Below are 11,498 nucleotides of genomic sequence, written 5' to 3' on the forward strand. Positions count from 1 at the left end.
ACACCAGAAGAGGGCATCAGATCCCATTACAGATGGTTGTGAGCCACCATGTGGTTGCTGAGAAATTGAACACAGAACCTCTGGAAGAGCAGTCAGTGCTCTTAACCTCTGAGCCATCTCTCCAGCCCAAGCCTGAAATCTTGAGTTCTCATCACCACAGGACACACTGAGCTTAGCTGACCATTTCCACAAGCCACCGGACAATCCTGGCTCCTTTAGAAAAACTTTCGGTTGGAAGAAGTAGTAGAAAACCAAATGGTTGTGTTTGGAACCCTTCGAAAAGGTCAGCGTAGGAACTTTGGGAAGGTCAAGAAACACTCACCCTTTCTCAGAACACAGGGTGGGGACACATTCCACAAGGCTGACCATTGCTCACTTTCAGACTAGGGAAGTCCATGTCACCTCGTTCTGTTCTGCCCCTGGAAACCATATTAAAATGAGCTGAACGGGTGCTGGGGGTAGCTGCCTCTCCTTTGGGTCTGGGACGACCCCAGTACACTGGGACAATAAATTCCTCTTGCATTTTGCATCGATCCCAGCTCTAAGTGGTTCACTCAGTGGGTCCCCGGTAAGCTAAGGCTCCCTGGAGTCTTACACCTTCACTCCGACTCCACGAACTGACAGGCAAGATTATATTTTTGTGGCCAGGGTATGCAGACACAGGTGAAACCAACTTTTTGCCCCTATGGCCATGAGTTTTGGCCGGTATGTATGTCTGTCACCATATTGGTGACCACAGAAGCCAGAAGTGGGCATTAGGTCCCCCGAATCAGAGTTAGGTTGATTTTTGTTTTTTCAAGACAGGGTTTCTCTGTGTAGCCCTGGCTGTCCTGGAACTCACTTTGTAGACCAGGCTGGCCTTGAAATCAGAAATCCACCTGCCTCTGCCTCCCGAGTGCTGGGATTAAAGGCGTGTGCCACCACACCCAGCTAGGTTGATTTTTTTTTTAAGTCAGCATGTAAGTAGGGAGCTGAACCTGGGTACCTTGCAAGCCAAACCAAGTGCTCTCAAGTTCTCAGAGACAACGTTCCCATCCCTGACACCACTCCCCTGGCTCACCAGTTCTCCCATCATCCTGGATAATTTTATGTCAACTTGACACAAGCTAGAGTCACCTGGGAAGAGAAACTCTCAATTGAGAAAATGCCTCTGTAAGATTTTCCTGAAGGCAAATCTGTAGTACATTTTCTTAATTAGTGATTGGTAGGGGAGTGCCCAGTCCACTGTAGGTGGTGTCACCCCTGGGAGATGATCGTAGGGTGTATAACAACACAAGCTGAGCAGGCCAAGAAGAGCAAGCCAGTCGGCATGGTCCTCTCCCTCATGGCCTCTATATCAGCTCTCCCCTGGAGTTGCAGCCTGGCTTTCCAGAATGTCTCTCAAGTTAGTCCTGGTGTTTTCATCACAACATTCCTGAGGTGCTCCAAAGGTTATCACCAATCACGCCTTGTAGTTCCCAGAGGCTGCCATATCAGGTTTTCCAGGGAGTCAGTGAGAATAGAACCCAACCCTCTTTGGGCCTGGGGAAGTCTGCAGCAGTCATTCCTTGTGGCTGTTTTTGCCCTAGAAGTTGGGAGGAGTGGAGTCAGCTGGTTTTGTTTCCCCCTTGTGCTAAACGTTTGGGAACATGAGCTGAAAATGTTCGATGAAGAATGGCAAACGCCCACATCTGTTTCCTGTAAGGAAGAATGCACCTCTCCCCAGCAGCCAAGTGCTTGAACTCCATTGCGTCGCTGTCTTCTCTGAGTCAGGCGAGTCCTCCGACCACCACCATCATCCAGGGACCCTAAAGATCAAGTGCTTTCCTTATGCTGCTAGGACCCAGTGCACCTGGCTTGTGGATGGAGCAGCTACTGTTGCTCCTTGGAAGACTTTGCCAAGCTGTGGCTATTCTAGTCAGGTGCCTTGAGTTGTGTCAGGTTCAAATCCTGGTTGCAACCAGCATAGTGGCTGAGACACACATGGATTTAAGAGAGTTTTGCAGCTCTGTAAGTTACATGAAAAATGTAGCAGTAGAAATGTGTGTGTGTGTGTGTGTGTGTGTGTGTGTGTGTGTGAATGTGTACATGTGTGTAATTGGTCAGTTTGGCAAGTCCATTTTAGAATATGTGATGGCCCATGTCTCTCTCGGCTCTTTGCATCTTCCTTTAAACTGATATTGTCTTACTAGTTCCTCCACAGGTTATTTTGGTCAAATAAAATCTTTGCACATGCTCAGAAACAAAAAGAGGGTCTGGTAGCTCAGCAGCTGAAGAGCTTGCCACCCAAGCACGAGGACCTGAACTTGAGCCCACAGAAAGGTAGCAAGGAGGAAAGAGTTGTCTTCAGCCATCCCCACAGTGCTGTGACATGCGCAGAGCCCTTGCGCCACCCCCCCCCCCCAGCAGTTGTTAAGACAGAACTAGGCCTGCATCATGGAGCTGTGCTTCTGTTCTATTACTTCCCTCACGCTGCTGAGCCAGTTTCGGCGCTTGGCATAATGCTAATACATACTCCACATTGACCCTTAAGTATGAGGACGAGTCTGTCAGACTCTCCTGTTTCCAATATCCTTAGGACAGAACGGGAATGGTGGGCCACACTCCTCATCCCAGAACTGGGGAGGTAGAGGATCAAGAAGCTGGAATTTAAGGTCTTTCTATGCCATATATCAAGTTGCAGGCAGAGTACATTTCAATCTCCTAGCCTCCGCCCCGTACCTGGGAGGGAGAGACTAATCAAAGGAGGCTGCGGGGGGCAGCCAATAGGCATAGAACTTGCTACTAAAACAGAACTGGGTTTATTTTTTCCAGCATTTGATTAAAAAGCCAGGCATCCATGCCATACCTGTATGTAACCCTAGTGTTGAGAATGCAGAGAGGAGTCTTGGTGCTTACCAGCTGGACTAATTAGCTTAATAGGTGAGGTCTAGGTTCAGCAAGAGACCCATCTCAAAAAACAAAACAAAAAAACAAAAACAAGGGAGCATGGTGTGGTGGCCCCTCCTTTAATCTCAGGATTAGGAGGCAGAGGCAGAAGAACTCAAAGCTTGAGGCCAGTCTGGTTTATCTAGCAAGTTCAGGACATCCAAGACCTCATAGGCCACTCCCTAAGGCGTGAGACCCATACCTTTAATTCCAGCACTCCAGGAGGCAGGGGCCCGTGAGTTCACTGGCCACACTGATCTAAAGAGAGGATTCCAGGACAGTCAAGGCTACACAAAGAAAGCCAGTCTTGAAAACCACAAACAAAAACAAAAAAGTACAGAGATACTGAAGCAGCCGTCAGTGATAACCTCTGGACTCTCCGTGCAAGGCTCTATGCATATGGACATGGGTGCACATGCACAGAATATTGGCAAATGGAGGATAAGGGAACCCAGCACAGATCTGTTAAATGTGTTGACTTCTTTGGGCTATCACAACAAAATAACCCAGTTTAAACAACAGAAATTAATCCCTGCAATTACAGAGTTAAAAGTCCAAAATGGAATTGTCGGTCACTGGTTTAGTGTCTGGGTCTACTCTGGTCATCACATGATCTTCCCCGGGTTCACGCCTTTGTTCACATTTTCTTTAGGAGTGCGTGTTCACCGGTATAGTGATGATATAACTTAATTTTATATGCATTGCATCCCTTTTTCCTCTGAGATTTATGCCTGTATCTGCTGAACCACACCACTCTAGCCCCTTTTGAAAGGCTCTGGGGCTGGAGAGATGGCTCAGAGGTTAAAAGCACTGACTGCTCTTCCAGAGGTCCTGAGTTCAATTCCCAGCAACCACATAGTGGCTCACAACCCTCTGTTAATGGGATTTGATGCCCTCTTCTGGTGTCTCTGAAGAAAGCGACAAAAACAAAAAACTAAAAACAGCCTTTGTCAGAGAGAGAGAGAGAGAGAGAGAGAGAAAGAGAGAGAGAGAGAATGGAAGGAAGGAAAAAAAGGGGTTCTATCTGGGAGGTAGAACAGTGGCACCATGGCCTGGTGATTAAGAACACCTCCTCGTTCTTCCAAGGACCCAAGTTTGATTCCCCAAACCCACATAGACGCTAACAATTGCCTGTAACACAAGCTGCAGAGGGATCTGATGCTCTCTTCTGGCCTCTGCAGGCACCAGACACACATGGGATGCACAGACAAACATACAGATACAGGCAAAACAACCCTTATAAAGAAAAAAAAAAAAAAAAAAAAGGAAAAACAACCCTTATAAAAAAAAAAAAAAAAAAAAAAACGGGCTGGTGAGATGGCTCAGTGGGTAAGAGCACCTGACTGCTCTTCTGAAGGTCTGGAGTTCAAATCCCAGCAACCACATGGTGGCTCATAACCATCCGTAACAAGATCTGATGCCCTCTTCTGGAGTGTCTGAAGACAGCTACAGTGTACTTACATATAATAAATAAATAAATCTTAAAAAAAAAAAAAAAAGCAAAGCTTTATCTGAAAATATGCTACTCGTAGCCTGTGGTCCCGAGTTTGGGGGCTTAAGTATAGGCTAATAAATACAAATTCTGTCCAGAAGTTACTAAAATGTTTTAAGTTTTATGCATGAACCTATTCATACACATCTGCTAATGGTGCTTAATCAATCTGCTTAATTAGGTATTGACTTTTTAAATAAAATTCACACCAGAAAAATAAGTATGACAAATTTCTGTGAGAAAACTGGAGCTCCTATGCTGGCGCATGGGGTGGGGCCCGTGTAACAGAAGCATGGTAACAGCTTAGCAACCTTGAATAGAAAGGATTGCCCCAAAGTCGTGTTTCAGCCTCCTGAGCATGTTAAGAGTTGCAAATTAATGTATCCTCTCACAGGGAATCACTGGAGAAGGGGCCCAGGACATGTTTTGAGGCACTTCCAAAGTGAATTCTCCTGTCCAACCCCCTTCCCAATACAGGGATTCTCTGCAATTCTGGCTGGCCTTAAATTCAAGAGACCCACCTGCCTCAGCCTCCTGTGCTGGGATCAAAGGCATTGCCCCACCACTGCCCAGCTCCCATGTGAATTATTGCACACCTTTAATCAATGGTTCCCAACCTTTCTAATGCTTTGGCCCTTTAATACATCTCACGTTGTGTTGATTTCCAATCACATTTGCTACTTCATAACTTGGCCACTCTTCTGAATTGTAATGTAAATATCTGATATACAGGCTTCGATTCTGACCCCAGCTTGAGACCATTGCCTTTACTCGAGTAGGTTAAAAAGAACAAAAGGGTAGCCAGAAATGGTGGAGCACACCTTTATCACAGAACCTGGGAGGCAGAAGCAGGTAGAGCCGGAATTCGAGGCCAGCCTTGTCTAAATAGGAGGCTCCAGGACGGTCGGGGCTACATAGAGATTCTGTCTCAATAAGGACGGACAAAGGGATCCAGAGTTGACATTTTAATGATGCCCTTTTCCCAAACCACTGGGTAACTTAAAATAATTTGCTTGACACAGGAGTTAGGGCCCACTTATAAGTCAACTGTGCCATTCTTGAGGGCTGAAGTGTTAGAAACCGTAGGAATACACCCTACACACTCTCCCCGTACCATCAACGGAATAGTCAAGTGTTTATAAATTTTACTGTATGTGACAAAGCCAACAGCATACCAAAAAAAAAAAATTTTTTTTTATATTGGAATAGTTCTACAAATTGCTATTTGCAAAGAAAGATAAACAGAAGGTGCTCGTGAAGGCAGGTAAGAAAATGCGTGTCATGATTTAAGACTCCATCGGTGTTTCTCTTCCCTCCAGCGGAAGCGGAAGGCCAGCCAGTTTTAACCCTTTCTTACTTAACTTGCTTAAGATTGAGGAGGCACGAACTTTCAAGAACTCTTCAACTTCTTTCACCTTCGTAGCTGGAAAAGGATCAACACCGACAGTCAGGCGAGAGGGGAGCAGAGTTTTAAAGAGAAGGACTTCTGGACCTGGAATCTGGGAAGACTGGTGCCTATGGCTGAGCAGAGGGCTTAATGGGCCTTGGGTGTGTCCGTCTTTCCCTATCTTCCTGCCATTTAAGGGCTTTGGAAAGGGATACCTAGGGACAACATAGTTTCCCGGTGTTTCGAAACTGAAAGAAATTGTGAGAAGCCAAGATTCTCCCGCGGCTTCCTCCCCAGGTGGCTCTTCAAAGTCCCTTACCTCTTTCGACTTCGTTTTCTTTGTGCCAGGCCGCCATGTTCAAGAGAATATTTTTCATTCGCGTCTGTGCACTGGGTCGTCCAAAGATGGTGATTTCAGCTAGGTTCCCAGAGTTGGCTGAGTCCACTGTCAGCAGGGCTTGGCACATCCACTCTATTTCTGAGATTTCTGCTTGGTCTGGGCCTAAACAGGTGAAGAAGAGACTCTAAGCAGTAGAATGGCTTCAGACGGGAAGACGCGGTCTTCGAAGGGCAGATTGGACTGAGGTATGGGGTATGGACTTGCTGCCCCTAGCAGAGTACAGAGAGCTAACCCAAACCTTTGCTGCCCCTAAAAGGATACAGAGCGCTAACCCAGACCCCTGGGGTGAGAAGCTCACCAATGACCCTTTCTGCCACCCAGGCTTCCACGTAGAGCACCAGAGGATTGCCGAGTTCCTGAATTGGGAACCACCAGGGCCGCGTGCGAAGTCGCAGGGACACAGGCAGGCCGTTGAGCAGCTTCTGAGAGTCAGGGTCTGGCTTGGCGTTGGCGTCAGCATCAGCATCAGCATCAGCCGTGTGGGATGCCATACTGGAACTCTCAGAATGCAAGCAGGAGGACGGGCGCTGCTTGGCAGCTGGTCTGGTCTTGCTTTTCAAAGCTGCCCAGCCCTGCCCCGCCCCTCTGTGCCACGTCGGCGCCCCCCCACCCCACCCCCAGCCAGAGCGCACAGAGCAAGTGGGTGGGCTGGATCTGCCAACACTAACAAAGGTCCTCTACCAGGTCTTCAGACGGTCACATTCTAGGCCCTGCGCAGGGTACTGCTGACGCAAAGAATGGGATTTGGTGGTTTAACCGGAACCACCGCCTGTGCTCTACTTATTTCCATGTTACTTTCAAAGATCTAGCCCAGGGTAGGCTAGTAGAGTCTGTAGAATGTGTCTCTTCTGCTGTCGGAATTGTTAGCTTTAGAAATCCTTTACACCTCTGATTCATGTTTTAATCTAAAAGACAGAAGTGGGTTTTGAAACAAACATATCAAATTTGACAGATTCTATTTATTTCAAAGTTCCTAAACATGTGTCATTTCTTCTTTAAGTGGAATGAATTCCTGATTAAGGTTTTTAAAAAATCATTTTAAACCTAATATAATGATGTCTGTCCCGGTTTGCATGTCTCATGTCTCGCTGAGTGTCATTCCCTGTCCCGAGGGCTGCTCTGTTTGTCAGCAGTGCTGACAAGTCGGCCTGCCCACTGGGAGTACAGAAGAGCTTCCCACAGGTTCATACATTTGCTTGAGCTGTTCTCTGGAGATGGTCCCAGCTGAAGTTACTTTTACTTAACAAGCACACGCCAAACCCACCCCCATATACCGCCCCCCAACACACACACACACACCCTGTCTGTATTTTCAGATTCACTTAGGGAGCTGGGCTAGCCACAAGTGTTGTTTGTCGGCATCAGTTTTTCAAAGATCTGTGAGGAAGACAGCATCCTCCCTGACCATTCTCATCTGGACGACACTTAATTTGTGATTTCCTTTCCTTTTGGAGGCAGAGTATTTTGTTTGATTGTTTGTTTGTTTGAATCCTAGCAGCCCAGGTAAATAATATCACTGCACCTTACTTGCTAAGCCCATGCTAGCCCCCAGAGAGTTAAAATGCTCCCACTGTTTGATAGGCTTGGCGGGGGTGGGGGGGGCAGGAGTGCCAACTGTTTTAACCTCCAGCTGTCTTGGTTTTGAGTTTGATTAAGAGGAAGGTGGAGGTCATGTGACTATTGCGCCCTCATTTTATCTGTAGCCTTAAACTCTTTGTACCCAACCCAAACCAAGCAACTACAACCAAGACTTCCAGCACTTTTGTCTCCTCTGTTATCTCTGGAGGGACTGGTCAGAACAGGTTACAGTTCATGCAGCAGGATACTGTGAGAGATCTGTCCTCCTGTTTTCTCTAAGTTTCATTCTCCCTCGTCTTCTCAGTCTAATCTTTTTTTTTTTTTTTTTTTTTTTTTTTTTTTTTCGAGACAGGGTTTCTCTGTATAGCCCTGGAACTCACTTTGTAGACCAGGCTGGCCTCGAACTCAGAAATCCCAGCACTCAGGAGGTAGAGGCAGGTGGATTTCTGAGTTCGAGGCCAGCTTGGTCTACAAAGTGAGCTCCAGGACAGCCAGGGCTATACAGAGAAACCCTGTTTCGGAAAAAAACAAAACAAAACAAAACAAAACCTGGCAGGTGCAGGTGTCTTCCATGCTGTATACACCATAAATACCTGGCAGGTGCAGGTGTCTTCCATGCTGTATACATTATAAATAACTGGCAGGTTCAGGTGTCTTCAACATTATATATGCCATAAACTCCTGGCAGGTGCAGGTGTTTTCCATGGTATATATACCATAAATACCTGGCTGGATTCTGGAATTTTTCTAACATTCTGCTCCTGCTTTTGGCCAGGCCTTGGCTAGGTAATAGCTGAACCTTAGAGGTTCATTTTAGAGGTATCCCATGGAACCCTTCTTCATCAATACCCCTGCTGGTCTTCCCTGAGAGCCCCCAGTGCTAAGAACACATTGTGAACTAGGGTTCAGCTCTGTATGCTTTTGGGGGGTACTAATGAAATGTGATGCTTATGAACCAAGAAGCACATCCCTTGAGGAGGAATGACCATTCAGAGGTTCCCCTGAGTCAGGTCATGGCAGGCTTGGTCCTCACAGGAGTTCTATAATCATTCACTTTTATTTCAATTGTTTATTATCTCATGATGCTGTGGGAAGGTCAAGCCAGGTCCTTATGAGTGCTAAATAAAATGCTGCTGCTGAGCCACATAACCTTGGGCTCCACCCTCTGGAAGATCAGTAAACTCAAAAGGACTCCTCTTAGTTTTCATTTTTTCTTTTTCTTTTTCTTTTGTGTGTGTGTGTGTGTGTGTGTGTTTTTAAGACAGGGTTTCTCTGTGTAGCCCTGGCTGTCCTGGAACTCACTCTGTGGACCAGACTGGCCTACGAACTCAGAAATCCACCTGCCTATGCCTCCCAAGTGCTGGAATTAAAGGCGTGTGCCACCACGCCCGGCCTCTCCTCCTAGTTTTCAATCTACAAACAAGACCCTCAGCACCTTAGATATCACCCTCTTTGATAGACTTTGAATCCAGAAGTCAGCTTCCTTTTTTTGTTTGTTTGTTTGTTTGTTTGAGACAGGATTTCTCTGTGTAGCCCTGGCTGTCCTAGAACTCACTTTGTAGACCAGGCTGGCCTCGAACTCAGAAATCTGCCTGCCTCTGCAGAAGTCAGCTTCCTAAAGCAAGGTCTCCTCATATTGTTAGTTTGGGATTTACTGCTGTGAAGAAACACCATGACCAAGGTAATTCTTATAAAGGACAACATTTAATTGGGACTGGCTTTCGGGTTCAGAGGTTCAGTCCATTATCATCAAGGCAGAAGCATGGCAGGCATGCACTATACTATGTTGTCTAAGTTGCTGGGTGACTTGCTTGTAGACTGAAAACCAGGAGGAGTCCTTTTGAGTGTCCTCAATGAGGACAAGACATGTGGATAAGTAACTCTGTAGTAATATGAATGGATGAAACAAAACATGCATGGAGGGCTGCAGACAATGATTGCACCCACATAGTGCAAAGACAACATACAAAATAAAAATAAATCAGTCTTCACCCACTCTCCATTTTAGTAGTTTAATATTCTTTTTTGGGGGTGGGAGGCATGTTTCAAGACAGGGTTTCTCTGTGTAATAGCCCTGGCTGACCTGGATTCACGTTGTAGACCAGGCTGGCCTCAAACTCTTAGAGGCCTTCCTGCCTCTGCCTCCTGAGTGGTGAGAGGTACCATCACCCCTGGCTAGTTTAATATTCTTAGAGAAGAATATCATAAATGTAATATCATGTACATAATATCATATACATACTATCATATATGTAATAGCAACGGAAGTCACCTATTCTTATGTGTGGTTCTGAACTTGAATAAACGCACCTATGGACATAGCAGCAGTCAGATATCTCAGAATGGACTGTAAGTTCACCATCTGTGACATACTGCCGCCACAGTGCTGACTGCCAGTGCACTTTAGAGACTACTCAGAGTGAACACTGATCATAGCGGTCAGACCTGTACGTTTGTTGGAATAGGACTGGGGTATGGGGAGTTGCCGTATAAACCAGGGCATGACTATACTAGTCATTGAGTCTGGTCCCTTCTATTGTTCTGATTAATAATTTTCAAAATATCTTGTTTAAATATTTGTTTTTAATATTATATGCAGCATAATATTGGTTTATGTTGTAAGTTATGTATTTGCTGCTTTTATAAAGCATTTTACTTTTGAAACAATATATATTTATCAACCTTCTTTTAGTTTCTTTTTATTACCAATTTTTGTTTGATTTTTGAGAAAGTGTCTTACTATGTAAAATAGTGGAAATTGGTGAAAAAAATCATAGAAATTATATATGTGTATATATATATACACATATATAATTATAATTCATGGCTTTAGTGAGTCTGTGACTCATGAGAAGCTATGAGGTAGATGGCAAGACATTGTGACAATAGCTAGCCTTCTTGAGCATTTATCCTGCATCCTTCACATTCATTACATCACTTATCAGTGACACAGATATACACTGTCTTCTGAGGACTATATACATCCCTTGGACAGTTGATGATGCAGACATACCCAGCTCATGTGGGAACACACACACATATCCCTCAATAATGAGCACTATTCTGTTATCCTGTGCCCATCACTGCTTTGTGGCACCATTAGTCACCACACAAGAGTTCACATATGTACATGCCTAGGTGTGTACAAGTCTATAGGAGTACTACATGTTATCTGCTTTATAAGGTACAGCCTATAGCCAAAGTCCAGGGCAATTATTACCGCATTAATTTCAGACTTCATCATAACCATTATGTGGAATGCATACCTTTGGTTCACAGATGTTGATAGATCTGGCATACCTGTTGGTCCAGTCACAGTTTATGAGTGTTGGATCGCTCCTCACACATGAACTAACATTGATTAGAGATGGGGATCTGTGCTTGCTTCTAATTGGGAAGTAGAGGCAGTAGACCTCTGTGAGTTCAAAGCCATCCCAGTCTACATGGTGAGTTCTGGGATAGCTTAAGCTACATAGTGAGGAGGCAGAAGAGGAGGAGGAGGAGGAAGAGGAAGAGGAAGAGGAGAAGGAGGAGGAAGCAGAGGGAAAGGAGGAGGTGGAGAAAGAGGAGACGAAGATATAATAACGAATTAAAGAATTGGGACTGAAAAAGAAAAAAGGCCGGGCATGGTGGCACACACCTTTAATCCCAGCACTCAGGAGGCAGAGGCAGGTGGATTTCTGAGTTTGAGGCCAGCCTGGTCTACAAAGTGAGCTCCAGGACAGCCAGGGCTA

At 45.5% G+C, this 11,498-nt stretch overlaps 1 protein-coding gene across 1 annotated transcript; it reads right to left on the reverse strand.

The window, feature by feature from the left end:
- Window positions 1–5,571: 5,571 nt before the first annotated feature.
- Window positions 5,572–6,744, reverse strand: Ooep (oocyte expressed protein). The gene is made up of 3 exons (XM_021207971.1): window positions 6,485–6,744; window positions 6,106–6,288; window positions 5,572–5,822 (listed from the first exon to the last, which is right to left on the reverse strand). The coding sequence occupies exons 1-3, from the start codon at window positions 6,675–6,677 to the stop codon at window positions 5,686–5,688; spliced, it is 513 nt and encodes a 170-aa protein (XP_021063630.1). The 5' UTR covers window positions 6,678–6,744; the 3' UTR covers window positions 5,572–5,685.
- Between the last annotated feature and the right edge of the window lie 4,754 nt (window positions 6,745–11,498).

Source organism: Mus pahari, chromosome 10 (assembly GCF_900095145.1).
Source record: "Mus pahari chromosome 10, PAHARI_EIJ_v1.1, whole genome shotgun sequence".
NCBI classification, from domain to species: Eukaryota; Metazoa; Chordata; class Mammalia; order Rodentia; family Muridae; genus Mus; species Mus pahari.